Source organism: Dama dama, chromosome 12 (assembly GCF_033118175.1).
Source record: "Dama dama isolate Ldn47 chromosome 12, ASM3311817v1, whole genome shotgun sequence".
NCBI classification, from domain to species: domain Eukaryota; kingdom Metazoa; phylum Chordata; class Mammalia; order Artiodactyla; family Cervidae; genus Dama; species Dama dama.
Window position 1 is genome coordinate 35,376,462 of NC_083692.1, and position 23,472 is coordinate 35,399,933.

The 23,472-nt window shown below is 36.9% G+C and overlaps 2 protein-coding genes across 4 annotated transcripts in view; both read left to right on the forward strand.

Moving 5' to 3' along the window:
• Positions 1-238: 238 nt before the first annotated feature.
• Positions 239-23,472, forward strand: part of DLGAP5 (DLG associated protein 5) — a 44,239-nt gene continuing 21,005 nt past the window's right edge. For all 3 annotated transcript variants that reach the window (XM_061157001.1, XM_061157003.1, XM_061157002.1), the window contains exons 1-12: positions 239-384; positions 2,718-2,956; positions 8,038-8,231; positions 13,453-13,515; positions 14,575-14,659; positions 14,751-14,870; positions 17,069-17,139; positions 18,667-18,941; positions 19,687-19,811; positions 20,185-20,314; positions 22,377-22,462; positions 23,233-23,393. In XM_061157001.1, coding sequence (XP_061012984.1) covers positions 2,719-2,956; positions 8,038-8,231; positions 13,453-13,515; positions 14,575-14,659; positions 14,751-14,870; positions 17,069-17,139; positions 18,667-18,941; positions 19,687-19,811; positions 20,185-20,314; positions 22,377-22,462; positions 23,233-23,393 — 1,548 coding nt within the window. In that variant the 5' untranslated portion in view covers positions 239-384; position 2,718. The remainder of the gene's footprint in view (positions 385-2,717; positions 2,957-8,037; positions 8,232-13,452; positions 13,516-14,574; positions 14,660-14,750; positions 14,871-17,068; positions 17,140-18,666; positions 18,942-19,686; positions 19,812-20,184; positions 20,315-22,376; positions 22,463-23,232; positions 23,394-23,472) is intronic.
• LOC133066191 (low molecular weight phosphotyrosine protein phosphatase-like) lies at positions 15,152-16,358 on the forward strand. Its single transcript, XM_061157005.1, has one exon. It carries the CDS (start codon positions 15,177-15,179, stop codon positions 15,819-15,821), a length of 645 nt encoding a protein of 214 aa, XP_061012988.1. The 5' UTR covers positions 15,152-15,176; the 3' UTR covers positions 15,822-16,358.

The following is a 23,472-nucleotide window of genomic DNA, read 5'->3' on the forward strand; positions in this document are numbered from 1 at the left end:
ACTCAACCTTAGGCCACGGTCAACCGCCGGCTACTCCCGCTCCTAGCCGGCCCAGCCCTCCCACCGCTCCGCCCTTCATTAACGTAGCATCGCGGACACGCCCAAAGAGTCCGCTTACACCTACCCTTTGAATGGTCTGTTCACCTTTCAATCAGTTCAAATATGGCAAGGAGCGAGCCAATAGCGAGCCTCGTCGAAGGGAAGAGGCGGGCACTTTTACCGGAAGTGTTGGTTAAAATACCTCCAATCAGCGGCTGTGTGCGGGAAGTTTGAATTTTTTCGATTCTTGTGGTAGACGTTCCTTCTTCGGAGGCGGCGGTGGTCTTCCGGGCCCAGAGAGTTCCTTTTAGTTTGGTTGAGGTTTAACGCTAGAAACTGCCTCAGGTAGGTGGTTGCTGGGGAGCTGGAGGAGGACACCGTTCGCGTCTTTCTAGACGGTATAAAAGGGTCCGAGGACTGGCGGCAAAGCTATGAACTTCGCTTGGGGGAGACTTCTTTTAGGACCGAAATACCTCTCCTTCCGGAAGTTGCTAACGCCGTCCTCCGGAAGAGTAAATAATTGTTGCCAAGATCTGTGTAGCAGCAGCATTTCACCGCCGGGGCGTAATTGGCATTTGGCCCCAACTTTATTCCAGTAGCTCCTTACAGATTATGTGACAACTAAAAACGCTTCGGTTGACAATCCCTGGGCAAGCAAGACTAAATAAGGCATTCTAGACTTTCAGGCTCGAAGAAACTCCAGTCAAGGGTAGAGAACTTAAATGTGTGTGAAGAGCCGGGCTGCGGGGCTGGGGATTTCAGCTCCACTACCTTTTAACAGTGCTTATATGGGCAGTTAATTTACCTCATCTGTATAAGGGTAGTTATACTACCTTTTAGGATTTAGATGATAATAAAATATGCCGTCAGTGTTAGTCCTTTCTCGCTTTGCTGTGTACAGTACAGTGCTATGCCGTATTTTAATTAACTAATGCATAGTTTTTATTTTTTCTTTAATAGCTGCTTAATATTGTTGCAGGAAAAGCCAATTTTGACTCCAGGTTGGAACTGTTTCTTTGACTTGCTTTTCCGTTGCTTTTGTTATAATCATGCATAATGGCCTGCCTCAGAGAATCCTACCCCTCTGCTTGACTCTTAAACTAAAATGCCTTTGTTCAGAACCCTAGACATTAGTGTACTATCTTCTTGGTCAGCTCTCCGAAATAAAGTCCTTGCCTCTACACTTCATCTCCCCTTCATTGGCCTGCTGTGCAGCAAGGAGAGCAAGTGTTCTATAGTATTTGTGAGAAGTGATAAATCACATAGTAGAGGAGTGTTCTTAATAAAAAGCACAGTTCTTTATCACTTCCTCTGGACCCTTAAAGGAGAATGTTTTTAGCATTCAGTTCAGTCGCTCAGTCGTTTCGGACTCTTTGTGACCCCATGGACTGCATCTTGCAAGGCTTTCCTGTCTATCACCAACTCCCAGAGCTTGCTCAAACTCATGTCCATCAAGTTGGTGATACTGTCCAACCATCTCATCTTCTATCGTTCCCTTTTCCTCCTGCCTTCCATCTTTCCCAGCATCAGGGTGTTTTCTAATGAGTCATTCAGGTCAGATGAATTCTCATATTTTATACTCTATTGATTGCTTGAATTTTAATTTGCCTCACTTTTTATGCAGATTTTTATGTGCAGTTTTCTAGGGTACTTTCTTAGTTATTCTAGTTGTTGAAGAGCATTGTGTGCTTATATATTTTTAAAATTCCTAGTGACAGACTTTCCATCCTTCCATCCTTCCCTCCCCCACCTGCCCCCCCCCCCCCCCCCCCCGTTTTCTTTTAAGTTGGCAAGTTGGAGAATTGGTCCTTTTTCTCCAGTTTGGCTTAGTTGTTCTCTCCACTAGCTGTTTAGGTGAGGCCCTTAGATTTTCCAGTTTCCTTTATTCTATTCCTCAGTTGGAGCCTGGTAGGCTGCAGTTGATGGGGTCGCAAAAAGTGGGACACGACTGAGTGACTTCACTTTCAGTTGGATCCACAGTTTCTTAGAACCCATGACATCATCTTTCTTGTTCTCTCTTGTTTTGCTTCAATACATTCTCAGGGATCTTTCTAAGAAAAGAGTATATGCCAAATAAACTATACGACTTCTTACATGGCTAAAAGAATTTTATTCTGTCTCACCAAAGCAAGCACATGGTTATCCTTCTACATCATTATGGTACTTCTGAAAACGCTTTTTTCTCAATCTCATATTTGACTGCCTATTTATCTTCTCTACTATATAATAGGCATCTTGTGTTGTTTTTTTTTTTTTTGTCTTCTGGGTTGAGAAAAAGTGCCAGGCTGCCTGCACTCATCATCAGGGGAAGGTTAAGGCAACTATTCTGTATACTGTCCTTCACTTACTTTTCCCTGTTTTCACCTTTACTGCATACATTTTGCAATGTTCTCTATGGTAAGCCTAGAACCTCTTTTTTATATTCCAGACCTTGGCTTCCTAGATTTCATTTCACCTGTCAGACAAGTTCCTATTCAGAACCCCAAAACAGGTTGTAGTATCTTCTCTTTTGATAACTTTCTTCCCACTCTTAAGTCACATGTTTATTCCATTTTGTATTTTAACATTTTTATTTCCGAAAGCTCTGAAGTGGTACAGGAAGTGAACTGGAATCTTACATTTTTAAAATATAAAATGAAATTCCATGTAAGTTGGTCTTTCTCTGTTTTTCCTGACAGGATGTCTTCATCACATTTTGCCAGTCGGCACAGAAAGGATTTAAGTACTGACATGATTAGAACTAAAATTGCTCATAGAAAATCACTGTCTCAGAAAGAAAACAGACATAAGGAATATGAACGAAATAGACATTTTGGTTTGAAAGATGTCAACATTCCAACCTTGGAAAGTAGAAGTCTTCTTGAATTAGATGAGACATTTCAAGAGCTTGTTCCAGAAAAGGCCATTATCAAGCCAAGTAAGTAAAGATTGATTGTAATTTCAAGTGCTTTGAAGAGAAATATCTGAGAGTATTATTACCTCAGAAGAGTGGTTTAATACCTGAGGTTAAAAAAAACCCTGACCAGAAGAATGGAGTTTTGAAATACCATTCTAAATAACTCTGTTTTCCATAATCAAGTACTGCCTATTTCAAGCAAAGACTGAACATCCCTATCTAGGCTAATGCCATTCACCTATGGAGTATTATAACATTTTTTACCTTTATGGCCTTGTCGGAATCCTAATTTCTTCTAGAGCTTAGGTAAGATAAATGTTAACAAGATAAGTTGATAAGGGTAATATAAAAATATAACTGATTATGATAATTTGCATGCTGCAACTAAAAAAGAATATGGATATGCTTGATTGAAGTATTCACAAAGTAAGGATACTAAATCACAGAATTCATCCCTGTAGTTTACCTAGAAGGATTTGGGGTATTTAGGAGGGGAAGAACCAGTTAAAAAAGAAAGGAATGATCTCAGCAAAACATAAAGATAATAAAAATGAGTGTCTTAGAAGGCAAGTGATACTATAGAATGGAAGGAAGAGAACTGGAAAGTGGCATGCATTTTCAGAATGAGTCATTGGACTCCTATGTAGCTGTGTTTATATAGCAGGTACTAGGAGCTAGATTGCAGTGAAACAAAGCAAAAATGAAGTTTGAAGAAATGGCAGAGAGTGATAAAGTCTTAGAAAGTTTATAGAGAAATGAGATGTCACGTTGTTCTAAGTGTTAACTGCTTCAGTTTTTATAATTTTTCCAGAACCAGTGTAATGTTTGACACACACAATCAAGCAAGCTTGATTGCTTCTGTAAAAGGGAGGGGTAGGTTAAAACTATTTCTTCTAGATTTGTCATTTTTGTGATTCTAAAAGAAAGTGAGAAAAGGAGTTGGATTAATATGTTGTAGCATTTTTGTTTTTGTTTTTGAGATGAAGTGATGGTTTATGTTTGAAGATCAAAGGAAGTGGGTTGGTCTTTGAGGGGCATAGAGTAAAGAATAACATCTGTTAGGAATTCAGAGGAAATGAAAACTGGGTCATAGAACTGAATAAGATGGACTTTGAAGAAAGAGCTGATATTTTCTGTGAGAAGAGGTGATGTTATTACCTTCGAGTTGTCTCCTTGCTTCTACTTGGACCCTCTCAAACACTTCATTCCTCAGCCAGAATCTTTCAAATGAAATTTAACTTTGTCAGTGTGCTATTCAAGTGTCTTTTATTCCTCATATCCAAAGGCCTAGAGGTAGGAGTGGGCCAGGTGTGTTCCAGAGAAAGTGAATAGGGAAGCATGGCTGGAGAAAGCAAGCAAGTTCCCAGAGAGCCCTGAGGGCCATCATTATAAGGACATTGGCTTTTACCCTGAAATATGAAATGTTTAATGGATTAATAAGTGTTTCTCTGATTTACGATTTAAAGGCATCTCTTTGGCTACTGTGTTGAGAATAGATTGTGGGATGGCAAGCATAGCCTCAGAGAGACCAGCTTGAAGACTGTTGCAATAATTTAGTTCATGGTTGACCACAGTGGTGAAAGTGTTAGTCGCTCAGTCATGTCTAGCTCTTGGCGACCCCGTGGACTATAGCCCACTAGGCTCCTCTGTCCATGGAATTCTCCAAGCAAGAATACTGGAGTGGGTTGCCATTTCCTTCTCCAGGTATCTTCCTGACCCAGGGATTGAACCTGGGTCTCCTGCATTGCAGGCAGATTCTTCACTGTCTGAGCCATCAGGGAAGCCAGAGTGGTAGCCGCAAAAATAGTTGGTTGAATTCTCCTGCATTGCAGGCAGATTCTTTACCGTCTGAGCCATCAGGGAAGCCAGAGTGGTAGCCGCAAAAATAGTTGGTTGAATTCTGAATGTATTTTGAAGGTTGAACCAATATGATTTCTTAATGGATTCAGTGTAGGACTTGATAAAGAAAGAGAGGTCAAGGGAGGAGGTTCAATGATTCAAACACCACTCTTCCACTGCAGGGGGTGAGGGTTCAATCCCTGGTAAGGGAACTAAGATCCCACATGCTGAGTGGCCAAAAAGTTAAATAAATAAATAAATGTAGGTAAGTAAGAAAGAGGAATCAAGATGATTCCAAAGTTTTTGGCCTGAGCACCTAAAAATATGAAGTGGCCATTTACTAAATTGTGAAAGACTGAGGGAGTGGTAAGATTGAGAGTTCAGTTTTGCATGTGTTAAACTGAAAATGCTTATTAGATGTAAAAGAGAAGATTTTGAAAAGGTAGTTGGATATCTAAGATGAGTTCAGAGGAGAAGTCTGAGCTAGATATGTAAATTCAGGTGTTGCCAACTTATACATGGTATTTTGGTTTTTTAAATATTTATTTGTTTGGCAGTGCCGGATCTTACTTGTGGCACTCAATCTTCAATCTTCCTTGCGGCATATGGGATCTTAGATGTGTCATGTGGGCTCTAGTTCCCTGACCAAGGTTTAAACCTGCATCCCCTGTATTGCAGGACAGATTCTTAACCACTGGACTGCTAGGAAATCCCCTGGAATTTTTTTTCCTGAATATTTTCCATATGCAGTTGGATGAATCTGTGGATGTGGAAGCCAGGAATATGGAGAGTCAACTGTGAAAGGAAAGAAAGAAGTAGGATGCATTTTGTGTGCTGTTCCAGCCATATTCATTTGTGCATTGCAGGTGGGAAGTAGACATAGAGAGGCGTTTAATTGGAATTGGGATTTTGCCAGAGTGAGAGAGGGGCCAAAAAGTTGAAGTAGTGATTGTGATGATAAATCATGGGCTCTAAATTGGATATGAAAACACTTGATGTGAGGAAGGTGAAAGACAGTGAAAATATGATCGTAGATCAGGAGCGTGCGTCCTGGTGGAGCCAAAGAATTGTTGGAAAGATAAGATATGGTAATCAGAGAGTGGATTTCTTAAAATTGGGCTTATGAAGGACATACAGTATTCATCGGTAATAAAGAGATCTCAAGTGCCTAGTTATCTCATGAATGAATACAGGTGTGACAGGAAATTGGTCCTCTGAGCCCTTGAAGTCTCTGGCAGGGCCTGGATTGATCAGACCTCTCTCTCTTTGGCTGGTTAGTTGCATTTGACCACAAGCAGTGTGGTCTGTGAATGTTATTTTATGTGTGCCATGACACGAGAAAGGTTGAAATACTAGTCTGGGTGTGATCTTGGGAATGGGTACCTGAGATACAGTGGAAGAAAGAACACCTAAGAACTGAGAAGCTAGGGTACTGGATGAGTTTTCAAGATTTGTGCAAGAGTAGTGATGGAGACAATGACAGTGAGCCACGAGCTAAAGCCTTCAAGGAAGGAGAAACAAACATGGAAACAGCTTAAGATACTGGGTAGTTAGATCTGATGACGCGCAACATAAAGCTGGGATCTTTAAATGAAAAAGAACTAATCAGGAACCAACAATGAGGTCATCTCTCCTCTTTAGGTGTAGTGATACTCTAGTGTGGGAGAAAAAACAGTCAACCTCTTGAGAGGACAACTAGGGAAGCAGTGACTTCAGGGGAGAGCCAGGTTTCAGTTCAATCAAGAGCTATGGGGAACCTTCAGAGAAGTCGAAGTCGAAGATAAAGGGGTTTGTTGATGACTGACCACTTGATCATCTGTGCTTTTGCATATTCTGTACTCTGCCTGGGGTTTTCTTTTATTTAACAATTTTATCAAGGTCCAATTTATATACTATAAATTTCCCTCATTTTAAGTATATACCTTTTTGTAGTAAATTTACTCAGTTATGCAGTTATGTATGGATTATTTTTAATCCTTACCCAGGGGACAAACACTTACTTATTCCTCTGAACCTTTTTTAGGTATGCTATCTTAGGGAAGCATTTCCTGATCTGTCCAGATAGCTGTTGTACTGATTCTTTATTATGTGCATTCTCCTTTTTATTTCATGCTAAACTGAAACTGTGTTCCCTTGAGCCCCTCAAGGGCAGACATTTTCTTACTTATTCTTCCTACCTAAAAATGGCTCACACATGGTAGCCACTTATATTTTTCATATAAAAATGTTTCAACAATATAATAAGCATTGTATTGTAAAATGCTTCATAGTTTAAAGAAACATAAGATTTATGTAGAAAACCTAAATTGAGCTAAAGAAACTGACAGGGAGCCCAAATAGCAAAAGAAAGAAATAGTATTAGTTATCCCAAAATTCAGTGGCTTAAAACAATAAATGTTTATTAATTTACATAATTTTTGTGGGTCTGGAGTGCAGCTTGGCTAGATGGTTCTGGAGACTGCAGTCATGATGTTATCCGAGGTGCATCTGAGGGCTTGACTGAGACTGGAGATCTGCCTCTACCATACTGTTTGATTGTTATAAAGGATTCACTTCTAAAGTGACTCATTCATGTGACCAGCAAGTTGGTGCTGGCTTTTGGCAGAGGCCTTAGTTCTTTGTCACCTGGAAATCTCTATCGGGCTTCCTGAGTCTCCTTACGACGGTTCCACGTGGCCACTGGCTTCCCCCCAGAGCAAGTGATCTCAGAGTATATGCGTATGTGCTAAGTTGCTTCAGTTGTGTCTATTTGTGACCCTGTGGACTGTAGCTCTCAAGACTCCTCTATCCATGGGGATTCTCCAGGCAAGAAATGCTAGAGTGGGTTGCCATGCCCTCCTTCAGGGGATCTTTCCAACCCAGGATCTAACCTGCATATTCATGGAGTTTTCTCCATCATTTCCACAGTACTTTCTTGGTTACACAGGTCAGCCCTATTCAGATGGCAGGGGATGACAAAAGGCATGACTACCAGGAGGTGAGAATCACTGGGCATCAGCTTGGAGTCTGGCTATCACAGAAGTTAATTAATTTAAAAGTGAAGTAATACATCCCTAGTACATAGCAAGCAATTAGATATTTGAGCAAGTGAAGTCAAAAGAAATAGGAATTTTAAAACAGGTGGAGATAAATTGAAGTGCTAAGGAATTAACAAGAAGTTACTAAAAGCACTTCTTAGCAACAGTTGAAGTTAGAAGTTAAGATATTTGCCTAATTTTCTATCTGAAATATTTTATATACTGTTTTTTCTTTTTCCTACTTAGAGTCAACAAAAACTGTTGTCTTTGATCAACGAAAACAGATGCTCCAAAAATACAAAGAAGAAAAACAACTTCAAAAATTGAAAGAGCAGAGAGAGAAAGCTAAACGAGGAGTATTTAAAGTGGGTCTTTATAGACCTGATATGCCTTGTTTTCTTTTCTCAAACCAGAATGCTATGAAAGCTGAGCCAAAAAAGGTTAGTATCCTAACTTGATACAGAGAAATAGTTGCTTTTAACTGGTATTTTCTTTAAGAGATTAGATGACTAAAATAATCATTTCCCTGAGTCCCCTAGTTGATAGGGGTGGAAATGACATAATAGTAACTCTGAAGATGAAAACAGAGTCTCTTGATGTAACTGCTGGTAGGTTGAGATTGGATAAAACCAGGGGAGAGATTGGAAAAAACCTGGTAGAGTCAGGCTAAAGAGTGAATGCTGTGCCAGAGTATTTGGCATTTATCTTATAGGATATGCAGAGTTAAGGGAGGCTTATAAATGAGATAGTACTGTTATCAAACTAATATTCAGGAAGATTACCTTGCCTTGAGGGTTATAGTCTAGAAAGGCAAGCTTTTAAAGATGGAAAGACCAGTGGTGAATCATATATTATGACTATTCTCTATACATAGACTAGGTGAAATGAGGTAAGTGGACTGGGCCGTTGGTTTAAAAAGAAGAAATAGGTTTAAGACATCATTTTTTCGGAGCTATAATTGACATAAATCTCAGGTGTGCATCATAATGAGTCATTATTTGTATACATTATAAGATGACCACCGTAATTAGTCTAGTTAACATCTATCACCACACATAGTTACAAAATTTTTTTTCTCGTGATGAGAACATTTAAGGTCTACTCTTGACAATGTTCAAACATACAGTATAGTATTATTAACTGTAGTCACCATGCTGAATACTATATTCCCAGGACTGACTTATCTTTAAAACTGGAAGTTTGTACTTTCTGACTACATTCACCCTTTTTGTCCAACCTGCACCTCTGGCAACCACCAGTCTCTTCTTTTTTTTTTTTTTTTCAGTTTAGTTTAATTAATTTATTTGGCTGCACTGGGTCTTTAGTTATGGCACATGCAGGGTTGTTATGGCACAACATCTTTGTTGTGGCGTGTGGGATCTTTAGTTGTAGCATTCCAACTCTTACCTGTGGCATGCTAGATCTAGTTCCCCGACCAGGGATCACACCTGGGCCCCCTGCATTGGGAACACAGAGTCTTAGCCACTGGACCCTCAGGGAAGTCCCCCACCAGTCTGTTCTTTAGGAGGTTGGGTTTTTTATTATTATTTGTTTAAACTTCCAAATATAAGTAAGGTCATATGGTATTTGTCTTTCTCTGGCTTATTTGTTTAAACTTCCAAATGTAAGTAAGATCATATAGTATTTGTCTTTGTCTGACTTATTTCACCTAGCATAATGCCCTCAATGTCCATTCATGTTGTCACAAAAGGCAACATTTCCTTCTTTTTTCATGGCTGAATAATATTAAAAACACACACAAATGGACTATTAGTTTCTTTATTCACTCATCCATTGATGGACACTTAGCTATTATAAATAATGCTGCAGTGTACATGGGGGTACATATATCTTTTTGAGTCATTGTTTTCAAAGTACCCCAGAATTGGAAATGCTGGATCATATGGTAGTTCTAGTTTTAATTTTTTGAGGGTCTTCCATACTATTTTCCATAGAGGCTGCACCAATTTACATTAACAACAGTGTAGTAGGGCTCCCTTTTCTCCATATCCTCACCAACGCTTATTATTTTTTGTCTTTTTGATAATGGCCTTTCTAACGTGTCATGTAAGACATCTTAAGAGATAAATTTGACAGGACTGGTGATCTCAAGTAAGTAGTGAGAGGTAAAGGAAGTTGAAGAGTTAAAGGTGATTGTTCTGAAGATAATAGTTTGAGCAATAATACAAGTTTTATAAAAGGCTCTAGGTTTGTCCACCTCAGTTCAACTAACTCAAATTCATGTTTATTTTATGATTGAGTAATATTTCATCGTATATAGGTACCATAACTTCTTAATCCATTCATCTGTCGATGGACATCTAGGTTGCTTTCATGTCCTGGCTGTTGTAATTAAGTGCTTCAGTGAATACTGGGGTACATGTGCCTTTCTGAATTACAGTTTTCTCAGGGTATATGCCCAATAGGGGGATTGCTAGAAAAATGATACAGATGAACCTATTTTCAGGGCAGGAATAGAGATGCAGATGTAGAGAACAGACTTGTGGACACAGCAAGGGAAGAAAAGGGGGGATGAATTGAGAGAGGAGCATTGAAACATATACATTACCATGTATAAAATAGATAGCTAGTAGGAAGTTGCTGTGTAACACAGGGAGCTCAGCCTGGTGCTCTGTGATGTACTAGGGGGTGGACAGGAGGGTGGGGTTGGGGGAGGCTCGAGAGGAAGGGGATATACATATACGTATAGCTGATTCATGTTGTATGGCAGAAACCAACACATCAATGTACAGCAGTTACCTTCCAATTAAAAATACATTTTACAGAAAGAATGTATGGGAAAAAAATAATATTACAAACTTCGCTGCTGCTAAAAGAGATGAGGAAGGCAAGAAAAGGAACAAGCTTAAGTGGGTGAATATTAATAACCTTTTTAAAAAATCCTATTTGGAAATCAGGCTAGAGACTCATGCTAAGATGTGGATTTAGGATGTGATATTAGGAGTTAAGTTAACTTAATGTGATATTAAGTTGTAGGACTAAATGAAACCACTCAGTAAGAATATGTACAATTATCTGAGTGAGGTCTAGAGAACAGCTTCAGGTGGGCAGTGATAGGTTGAAAAGGACTGATCAGATGACAAGAGAATAAATGCTAAAGGGAAGGGTGATGTAAAGAGAATGATTAATAAGTCAAGGATGAAGTTTGACATATACCCCAGTGTTCATTGCAGCACTATTTGCAATAGCCAGGAAGCAACTTAGATGTCCATTGACAGATGAATGGATAAAGAAAATGTGGTACATGTATATACAATGAAATATTACTCAGCCATAAAAAGGGGTGGATTTGAGTCAGTGGTAGTGAGGTAACAAGAGCCTGTTATACAGAATGAAGTAAGTCAGAAAGAGAAAACAAATATATTAATGCATTTATATGGAATCTAGAAAAATGGTACTAATGAACCCATTTCCTGGGAAGGATTGGAGACACAGATGTAGAGAACAGACTTGTGGACACAGCGGGGAAGGAGAGGGTGAGATGAATTGAGAAAGTAGCACTGACATAAATACACTATCACGTGAAAGCAGATAGCTGGTGGGAAGTTGCTGTATATAACCCAGGGAGCCCAGCCAGGCGCTCTGTGATGGCCTGGAGGGCATGGCGTGGGGGCAGAGAAGGGAGCCGCATGAGGGAGAGGAGATACATATATATGTATATGTATATATATATAATTATCATTGTTATATGGCAGAAACCAACAACATTTTAAAGCAATTTCCTCCAATTAACAAGTAAATTTAAAACTTAAAAAAAGATAAAATTTGAACAGATCAGTTGGACTGTAGATTAGGTAGTCTGGTGCTTTGCAATTTAAAGATACATATAAATGATCTCATTGACTATATACTCATTCCTGATTTAAGTAAGAATTGAATAATATAAATCGCGAAGATACAGTTTCTTTTTTAGGCCTCATGAATCTCAATAATTCATTTGACAGATCTTTGATTATTTACTCTGTATGATCTTAGGGTAATGTAGAAGATACCAAAATTAATAGAATGTAGTTCAAGTGGAAAGATATAGATAAATATATTCTATATATTAGAGGAAGGAGAGACTGTTTGCATTGGAGGAACATCAGAGAAGACATCTTGGAAGGGATTAGACTTAAGCTGTCTTTTCAAGAATATATAGGATGCCATTCATTGGTCTCGCAGAAGGAAATGGCACCCCACTCCAGTACTCTTGCCTGGAAAATCCCATGGACGGAGGAGCCTGGTAGGCTGCAGTCCATGGGGTCGCTAAGAGTCTGCATAGGAGAAGGCAATGGCAACCCACTCCAGTAGTCTTGCCTGGAGAATCCCAGGGACAGGGAAGCCTGGTGGGCTGCTGTCTATGGGGTCGCACATAGTCAGACACGTGACTTAGCAGCAGCAGCAGCAGCATTCATTGATCTATACTGTAAACAAATTTTAAAATATGATAAATATGTGTAAGAGGAACAAGAGACCTATCATTGTGTTAAATAGTATGATTCAGTGAGGAGTCAATAATTGTTCTTCATTTTGTTCAGGCAATAGCCATTGCTGAATTTTAATCCCTTTAAGTACTGTTAAGAAAAGCCTAATTTCTTTAGCACTAGGTTTTCATTGAGATTTGGAGAAGAAAAATGACTTCTCATCTAGAGAAGTCTGATTATGCTTCTTAAGAAATTTTATAGAGTTGATAAATACCTTATAATTTTTCAATCAATCTTCTCAATTTTTTCCCACATTTTTTGATCAGGTCTCCATTTTCTTACTGACAATGAACAGCTGTGTAATCATGAGATTTGAAGGCAGATTGTCAAAGCTAGGGGAAGTAAGCTGTACAGTTTCTTTTCATAAACGGAAAAAAAAAGATCCTAATACTCAAGTTTGTTCGTCTGTGTGCTATCGCTCAGCTGTGTGCGACTCTTTGTGACCCCATGGATTGTCATCCGCCAGGCTCCTCTGTCCATGGAATTTCCCAGACAAGAACACTGGAGCAAGTTGCCATTTCCTACTCCAGGGAATCTTCCCAGTTTGTTCATCTACCCCATTCCAAATATGTCCAGCTAATCATACAAATGAGGATCCTAATAACTTTGAAAATATGCTTTGAAATTTCTTCTTTCCTCATTGAAAAATATGAGTAAGTTTTGAAGCTATTAAACATATTTTAAATCAAACCAGAACCAGAAAAAATAGTAATTTAGGGAGTTCCCTGGCAGTCCAGTGGTTAGAACTTGGTGCTTTCACTGCTGGGGCTAGGATACAATCCCTTTTCAGGGAGCTAAGTTCCCGCAAGCTGTGCAGCATGGCCAAAAAAACACACAAAAGTTAAAAAAAGAAAACCAGTAAGTTAGCAAGTATCTTTTAGCCATAAATGATTAATATAAAAATATAAATTTAAAATTAAATATTTTTTATTTATAACTTTAAAATGAGAACTTTGGACTTCGCTGGCAGTCCAGGGATTAAGACCCCGAGCTTCCAATTCAGGAGGTGAGGGTTTGATCCCTGGTCAGGGAACTAAGATCCCACATGGCATGCTGTGCAGCTGCTCAAAAATAAATAAATAAAATGGGAGCTTTATTTCATGAGACATAGAAGTACATTTTGCAGTTTATTTAATATATTTTTTAAACTTTATCTCCTTTTGACTGTTTTAAGGCGGTTCCATCTTCTGTACGGATTACAAGGTCAAAGGCCAGAGACCAAATGGAGCTGACTAAGGTACAGTTAGTAGTTTAGTAGGTCACTGTTACTAAAATGACAAATTGTACTTTTTTTCTAAGTAAGTAAATTTATTTTTAATATCAGCTTTAAGCAATAGTGAGTATTTTATCAGAGTTAATAGTACCAGAATAAATGCTACTGTATGGTGACAGAGCAGATTTGGCTATGTGCCAAGGAAACAGTCACTTAAAATATTTTGCACAGACATCCTTTATGAGAGCTATACTAAACTCTGTGACACATTCTTTTTTGTTTATTTACTGGGCTTTTATTATATATTCCATGTCACCATGAAGCACAGATAGAAATATAAAGCACATAGGGTGAGTTTTATAAATTTATGGGTCTTCAAAACACTGTTATGGATAAAGTTACTATGAGAATTACTAAAGTCAAGTCAAGTGGGCAAGGAGAAAAATAGTGTGCTTCTTTGTCAGGTGAGGAAGCTGTTTCATGTAGTTACTGAATCTGAGTGACTGTCACGTTCCTCTAGGCTCTAGGATATAATAGTGAATAAAACAATCAAAATTTCCTGTTTTCAAGGACTTTATATAAGACATAGTGTTAAAAAAAAAAAAAGAACCATGAGGTGTGTCAGATGGTCAGAAGTATTATGGGGGAGATGAGAGAAAAGAAAGAATGGAGATGGAGAGTTTTGAAGTAGGTGTAGGGTAGAATTTCGATCATGCCTCACTGAGATGGTGGCAGTTTAAATGCAGTTTTTCAAGAAGTAGAAGAGTGAGTTGTGGGGAAGAGCTTTCTTCCAGGGGAGGAATTTTCTAGATAAAAAGATACCTGTTGTGTTTAAGGAGTCTCAGAAGATTATAGTCAGTTATTTTTTTTAACAGTTTTTCTAAATTCTGGGATTCTGAAAAAGTTTGTTAGGAAATTTATGTAATGGAAAACTTTTTTCTTCATCTCATTTAGGGTAGTGGATATTTTGCTGGTTCGTTTACAGTATCATATTTCAAATGAGGTGTCAGTTTACACCTTAAAAATGTGGTTTGGTTCATTATGCAATTAAATCACCTAATTAATACCTTATCTTTTAAATAGAGTGATAATGGGATTGATGTTCGAGCAAGCCGACCTGGTCAAAGACAGACTTCTGAAAAGAAAGTGTTGGACAAAGAGAAAAAAGGTAGAAATAATTAGCAATTTTTGTAAGTTCTGATATTGCCACAATAATTTAAAACCACCAAAAGCATTCGGTTTTATTTTTTTTCCCACAGCTGTACAACCTGTAATGCTGCCAGTGAGAATGACTCGATCATCTACTCAAGCAGCAAAGCAGATTGTCAAAGAAATCCCGTCTACAGCAGCAAGAAAGCCAGAGACAAGGGCTATTAATGGTAAGAACAATTTCTTGATCAGTGACTGAACTAGGATTATGTTTTGATCCTTGAGGGTTTTGTGTTCAGTTTTTAAGATCGTTATATACCTCTTTGAGTAGGACAGGAGGAAATGGGAGATTCTAACTCCTGAAGGCAGGTTTTGTGCCCTGATAATCCTGTTAGCACACAGTGGGTGCTCAAATGTTGAAATGCTGAATTGGTGTAAGCAGTGATTCAAAGTGAAAAATTAATGGCCCCAATAAATTACAGTCCATCATTTGGTGGATTGCAGTGTAATCATTTAAGAACAAGGTATGGGGGAAGATGGCTGAGCAGGTGACCAAGTTGGTGCTGTTCGTGTGTCTGGGTAACATCTGTCGATCACCCATCGCAGAAGCAGTTTTCAGAAAACTTGTAACTGATCAAAACATTTCAGATAATTGGAGGATAGACAGTGCAGCAACATCCACGTATGAACTAGGAAACCCTCCTGATTATCGGGGGCAGGCTTGCATGAAGAAGCATGGTATCCGCATGAGTCATGTTGCCCGGCAGGTTACCAAAGAAGACTTTGCCACTTTTGATTATATACTATGTATGGATGAGAGCAATCTGAGAGATTTGAATAGAAAAAGTAATCAAGTTAAAAACTGCAGAGCGAAAATCGAACTACTCGGGAGCTATGATCCACAAAAACAACTTATCATTGAAGATCCCTATTATGGCAACGACGCGGACTTTGAGACCGTCTACCAGCAGCGCGTGCGGTGCTGCAGGCCTTCCTGGAGAAGGTCCGCTGACCAGGCCGTCCCGCTGTGGCCCAGGCTTGTCCCCCCAGGCCATGTGTCAACTGTCAACAGTGTCCCTTCCGAGCCAAGGCCACAGCCCTCCCTTCAGCTTACTCGCTGTTTCTCACCTGACAAAATAATTGTAGATGGAAATCAGTCTTTGTGTTTAGCAAAAGAGTAAATAAAAAATCTTTGATTCAGATAGTTTATGGGGTAAGAGTTCCTTAGACTTTGCCCCAGTTACAAACCTCCCACTTTGCCCCAGTTACAAAAACAGTGGAAAAGTGGAAATAGTGGAGCAGCACAGTAGAACATGATGAAGTGAATAAGACGTCCCTCCAGGAACCCGCACTACCTCTCCCTCCTGACGGGCCCCTGCCTGTACTACCTCTTGATGCCAGGGCCTGGCATCCAGCGACGCTGGTCGAGTGTCACGCGCTCACAGTGCCCACGCGTGTATTTTCAAGATAAGATCGAGGGAGATTTGTGGGATTCACCTTTAGCACCTTCACTCCTTCTTAGTTTTTGTCTGTGTAGCTTATTTCATAAGGAAGTCAACTTATTTGTTCCCATTTGAACCCCTTTGCCTCTGGAAATGTAATTATATCCAGGAGAAGTGTGTGCTGGTTTATCTTATGGTCAGTTTGGGGACTGTGTCTGCTTCTACATGCATATAATTGCCTGAATGCCAATTATAGATCACCTTGTGTGGGAAAAAGTATTAAGTTGGAAAAAGTCCTTTTATGTTGGAATACTTAAATATTGATATATTAAGCATTCTTTTGTCAGTGCCTGGTTGTAGGGAAATATACATAATTTGTGTGCACTTTGAAATAACTGATCTAAAATTCATATGAATGTATGTCAGACAAAATTGTTCTCAAATAAACTGGGGAAATTAGAAAAAAAAAAAAAAGAACAAGATATGAAAAAGCACTTAATGACATGGTTAATGATATTAAGTGGGCAAAGAGAAACAGTTAGAATCCTGAACAGTATGATCGAAATTCTATAATGAAATATGTATGTGAATGTGAACTTTGGAAAATCATATTCTGCAGTGTCAACAGTGATTACCACTGAGTAATGTAAACTTTAGTAAAATTTTTGTTTTTGTGCTTTTTACAATTTTTTCTAATTTTCTGTAATAAATATGTATTTTATATTTAGAGGCAAAAGGTAAAATACCTTAACACCTTTTGTTTTGTTTTGAAAACAGATGGCCTATACTTGAAACAGGATATTTCATCTCTTTTTATCCTATTTTCTAATATGATTTTTTATCATAACCTCCTTTAAGCTGTACATTTCTATTAAGCCTTTTTTCCTTTCCCAAATTACCTAGTACTTTTTTTTTTTAACTTGTACTTTTAATGCAGCATTTTTTTATCTAGTCAAAATGGGTGTCTTATTTCACTTTTATTTTAGGTAATGAAGCAGACAGAAAGGCACCAAATCAAGGAAAACCTGCCAAAAAGATAGGAACAAAACTTGACAAGGTAGAGTATAAACATCTATTTATCTCTAGATACTTTGAAAATCTCATTGCTACTTTCATAAAATGGAAATTAAGCATATAGAACTGCTTCAAGAAGTTGACTTGCCTTGTGTCTTAAAACTTCTTCAACCATAAAGAAGCGTCAGGAGGTTTTACTCGTTTTTCAGGTGCCTTATCCTCAGAGTTTTATAGTTAGAGAAAGCATAATTTGGTTAACAGGAAATAGAGAAAAGTGATAGAAACACAGCTGACAGAAACCTTCATGTGGGAACTCGCTAAGAGAGGATAGAGTAGGGTGAAATGTATTGACTTTGGATTCACTTAGGCCTGAGTCTGAATATTGTCCTATTAGCTATATAACCTTGGGCAAGCTATGAATTTGTTTTCCCATCTCCGGTACATAATACCTACAAAAGAGTAGTTTTAAGAACGAAATACTCTAATGTTTCTGACAGTGTCTAGCATAGTACCTTATAGGGTCTTCAGAAAAGAGTCACCATTTTGAGGTCCCAATGCCTCGGTTTATAATCAATGCTATAGTTCCTTAACCTTAAAAAAGAAAGTTATACCGAAGTATAAGAAATGTGGCTATGTTGTACAGCAGAAACTAATACAACATTGTAAAGTAATTATACTCCAGTTAAAAATTTAAAAATTAAAAAAAAGTGTGGCTAGATTCTTAACTGAAAATTAAAAATCAGAAATGTAAAATCCTCTAAAAATTTTGTTTGTACGGGTGGGTGAAATGTGTAAAGGTTGTCAAAAGTTACAAACTTCCAGTTTGTAAGTACGGTCTGGGAATGTAATAACATGGTGACTATGGTTAATAATACTGTGTTGTATATTTGAAAGCTGCTAAGAGGATAGGTCATAAAATTCTCATCATAAGAAAAGAAATTGTAACTATGTGTGGTGACAGATGTTCATAGACTTATTGTCTAGATCACTTTGCAATACATACAAATATCAAATCATTATGTTGCATGCCTAAAACTAGTATCAGGTTATTTTTACAAAAAATCAAATAATTAAATTGACAAAGAAAATAAGCATCACATTATATTTGGTTAATCTCACTATGTCACATTGAAAGATATTTTTTTCATAGGATAAGTTTATTTATAACCAAGGTTATTGTAAAAGAGGATTTGTTCCTTGACAATAATAGTCATCCAATAAACACTGGATTTCTGATTCTCAAATCATTGTAATTATCAACATAATTTAAATAAAAAGTGGGTATTTGTTAGTTGGGTAATTTTTCCACCTTAGTTTTCGTATATTTTAATTTGCCATAATACCTAAAATCTATTATTTAGTCTTTTAATGAGGATTGGTTCTCTCTGTCTGGATCATAGTTAGCTGGTCTACTGATTTCATATTTACATTTAACTGTATTTATTTTTCTTTCTTAAATTACGTACATGGGACACATATCTCAACTCTAATATTTTCAGACCTATAAAAATTGGCTTGAATATATCCCCAGGAGAGAAATTCTCACTCTATTCTGTTTCCTTCCATCTAGGTCATTTCTTTTAAAGTTGATAATGAAGAAAATACTTTGGATTCACAAACCAGGGCAACAAATGGAATGAATACAGATGGAGTCTTATCAAAAATGGAAAATTTATCTAAGACAAACAGTGCAAAAATGAAAGGGAAGAATTCCTTTGCACCTAAAGATTTTATATTTCAGCCACTAGATGGTCTGAGGACCTATCAAGTAACACCTATGACTCCCAGAAGTGCCAATGCTTTCTTGACACCCAGTTATACCTGGACCCCGTTAAACACAGAAGTGTAAGAATTTAAAGTTAATAATGAATTCTTTGCTAAGATGGTTAACAAGCACCTTTCTTAGATTTGTCCTGTGCTTTTTAAAGGTTAATGTTTAGTTAGTAAATTATGTATATGTATTTATATTATAAATCATGAAAATTTGGTCTTTTAAAAAAATTCTTCAAAAGGATGCAGTAATGTACTAGACAGTTTTACCATTTCCTATACATTGTTTTTATCAGTATTTTCATGGTACTCTTTGTGGGGTTTTTTTGCTTTTAATAAGTGATCTTTTTATAAAGACTTAGAAATAAATATTTAGAAGAAAGAAACTGTAATACTGTAGCTCAGAAATGGTTTGGGGTTTTTTGTCTTTTTGCTGACTGTTACTTTAGAAAAATTACCTGTAAAGACAAAAATAATTAACTTGCAAAGTGAGGGAAAATCAGCTGGAATCTTTAATAGAAACAGCATGGTTGTTTTGCAAAGACTGGCTGGCACCAAATTTACTAGAAACTGCTCAGCAGCATGCAAAACTATAGAGTGCTTATGTTCCATGAAGAGATCTTTGTAATCTTTGGATCTCATAATTAGTAAAGACAGACGTTCCCACTATAGGTGTTTAAATGTGTCCAGAATAGACACATTTAAAAAAATTAGAAATATATTTCTATTTAATCCCAGATTTTTAAAAAGCAACATCATTTTGAAATCTTTTCATATGAGGGTCATGTTTTAAGAAGTATATTTTTACTATTGTTTTTAGTGATAAGACTGAAGCAACAAAAGAAATCTTGGCACAAAAATGTAAAACTTTCTCTGCCAAAACAGTACCTCAAGATTCAAGTAAATCACAGTGTCCTTTGGGTTCTCTAACAGTTTGGAGTAAAGGTATTGAATTTTAATTAATTTTTTACTTGCTTTTCTGAATTGTGATTTATCAGGTTTATTAGCCTTTTTCAACATATAGCCCAGGAATGTGATCTCAGGGTCAGGAAAGATGGGAAGACATAAGGGAAAATATCTGGAGAGAGAGAGAGTTGGAATGAGGAGTACAGACTGAGAAAATAAATGTGAGTTTGAAGAGATGAATATTGGGAGGCACTTTAGAGATATGTGGTGAATGGAATCTTTAAGTAAGAGATAAAATTTGAAAATTCACATTGAAAAAATTGTAAGATTTAAACAGATTTGTCTTATGGGGAACATCATTTTGTGAGTGGCTGCTTTGAAATTTATATGTAATATTTTCTTTAATCTATAGAACATGTCTCAAATAAAAATGAAACTACTAATGAAAGTTCAAATAGCCTTTCAGTAAAAGAAGAAGTCCCATCACTTGAAGTAAATGAAGATCAGTTATCTCAGCCACAACATGATGTGCCATATTTCAGGTTTGTCCATTTGTTCCAAGTATAAGAATTTTGTATTCACGTGTAGACAATTAAAACCAAGATTAAACTGTTTTTAGCCTGAATGTAATAGATGAATTGGGGGAAACTGAATTCCGGTGATTTTCATTTATCTTTTAAATTTTAATAATTTTTTTTTCACTAACTAGTTCCCAGTTCAAAAGGTAGTAAAAGATACAAGTGAGAAGTCTTTTTCCCAAATCTGTCTCACAGGTGATAGTTCGAACCTTCCATAGAAGCAAGTGTTGTTCATTTCTTGTGAATACTTCCAGAGTTAGATAATGCATATGTAGAATAACAAACATTTTTTCTTTTTTGTAATATAAACAATAGCATGCTGTTTTGTTTCATGTAATGTTAACTGTAACAGACATTCCATTTTAGTACTTAAAGAGCTTTCTCATGTTACTTAGAGTGTGTGTTTTCCTTTTTTTTTTTTTTTTTTTTTGAGTGTGTGTTTTCTAAAGGTCACATAGTATCCAATAATGCGGATATACCATAATTTACTAAATAAGTCCCTGTTGCTGATTATTTACATTGGGTTCAATCTAGTACTATTATAATCAAGGCTGCAAAGAACAACCTTGTATATATTTCAGTTCTCTCATGTGCAAATATATGAGGACCTCAGTTTGCATTCCCTCCAGCATGGTATGAGAGTTCCTACTTTCTCATACCTCCCCACCCCCCAAAGAACCAAATTACAGTTTATTTTTAAAAAAAAAAATGGATAGGAGGCTCAGTGGCCCATCAACTCATGAGATAGGATTATGTTTCTCTAACTCTGAATTGAAAATTAAGTTCCTGTTTGGGGAACTTAAACATGTCACCTAAATGCCTTGGAAACATATCAGAGGCATGCATTTTGAGAAAGGCCTTTATATTCCACATTATACAGAAAATTATTCTACAATTTTTCGATGAATATAGCAAGAAAATTCCCATACCATTTCCAATACAATATTAACAATTTTTGAACTTTACCAATCAAATAAATAAAAATATTATCTTACTCTAGTTTTATTTATTTTTTATTTATTTTCCTTTTTTTGGCATGAGATCTTAGTTCCCTGACCAGGGATCAAACCATCAGAGTCTTAAGCACTGAGACACCAGGCAACTCCCTTTCCTCTTGTTTTAATAGTCATTCTTTCTCTCATGAATAAGTATCTTTTTATATGTTTGGGAACCACTTCAGTTGTTTTTAGAGTATAATGTTTTGGTATTGTAAGGTCTTTTAGAGGTTAACTAGTCTACTGTGTTGTTCAGCTGAAACATTGAGATGATAAGCAATTTACCCAACTAAATAATGTCAGATCTAAGTCAGGTCTCCTCTCTCATTAATTAAGCTGTTCTCTGTTGCCATTTATTTAAACAGCTAAGTTTGTCTTCTAAGAAAAACTCTTCTCAGTTTTCCTGCTCAGATATTTTTGTAAAGAAGCATACTAAATTTACCTTAAGCCAGGGTTTCTTAACGTTGGCGCTATTGACATTTTATGCTGCCTAATTCCTGTTGTGGGGTCTTCTGCATTATAGGTTGTTTTGTAGCATCCCTGGCCAGCAGCACTCCTCTAGTTCATGATTATCAAAAATGATTCTAGAGAGTGCCAAATGCTGCCTGGTAGGAAAAACTGACCCCACTTGAGAATGCCACTGTCTTTGGATAAGCAAAGCCAAGTAGAATCTGTAAGGCCTTATCACTGTAATTTGAGACTTAACAGCTTTTAGCTTCATCTTATTCACTCTTGGCAATTGGGTTGGTCATAGTTCCATGGAAAATAACTAAGAGCAGAACTAAGGAATGTCTAATTCTTTCTTCTCAGCATTTGAAAATAAGAACAGAAATAACTGGAAATATTAGCTTGAAAAATGGGCTCTTAGCATTAACCATCCACTTAAGTTTTAGGTGTAGAAGGATGGACATAGAATATCAATGTGTATTCATGGATTTTAATATATTGCAGTTCATAAAACAGCTAAGCATCAGCTCTGGGAAATCAATGTTGTGTAAGTGTCATAATGCTAATGTATGTCATCATTGTAGAAATATTCTCCGGTCAGAAACTGAAAAGTTAACTTCATACTGCCTTGAGTGGGACAGAAAACTTGACTTGGACATTCCAGATGATGGTGAGGGAACACTTATATTTTTTTAATGTCTTAGCTTTGTTTATTTTAATATGGTTGCATTTACCTGAAATATAAAAATCTAGTGTTGTCCAACTTTATAGTTTCATTGTTATTCAAAATAGCAAGAATTTTTCATATGACATGTATGTTCACTAATATCTCTGTGCTAAAATGGTACCTAATGTAAAAGATGTAAGTAGTTAGATTATTGACTATCATTCCTAAGAGTTAGACATTTGCCAATTTTATTATTAAATGTTTTTTACTGTGATTCCATGAATGGCAACTATGTCTGATATTGCTTAATTATACAAAAAATTTTTTTGAATGAAGATTACTCAAATCAATATGGATCAAATTTTCGGAAAAATTCCATAATCTTGCCTATTCAGGAAAGCTGTTTGGAAAAAAAAGTCATTTGTGTGCTGCCAGCTCAAAGTCCTTCGATATTGATGTTGTTTAAGATATTGATGTAAGTTGTTTAAGGCTGAATTCTTATAAAATACAAGGAGAGGTAGAACGCTTTGCTGTGTGGCTGTAGAGTATGAGAATGTATATTGCTAATTTTTAGCAGGAATTGAAACAGATAGTAAATGCTCTGTATTTGTATGACAAAGCTTTATAGTAGATACTTTTTGTTTTGCTATAAAGTAAGAATTTGATTTTTTAACTGTAGGATATTTGGAATGAGGTCACCTTCTCAGCTGGTTGGATTGCAATAAAGATCTTGTTTTGTCCTTTAACTTTTAAAAACCTTGTATTTCCTCTAGCTAAAGATCTTATTCGCACAGCAGTTGGTCAAACAAGACTCCTTATGAAAGAAAGGTTTAAACAATTTGAAGGACTTGTGGACAATTGTGAATATAAACGTGGTGAAAAGGAGACTACTTGTACAGATCTGGATGGATTTTGGGATATGGTTAATTTTCAGGTGTGTGGTCAAATATTTTGAATATATTAACTTTGAGTCTTTCTTTTTTTTTTTATGAGTTAACAGTAATATGTGCTCA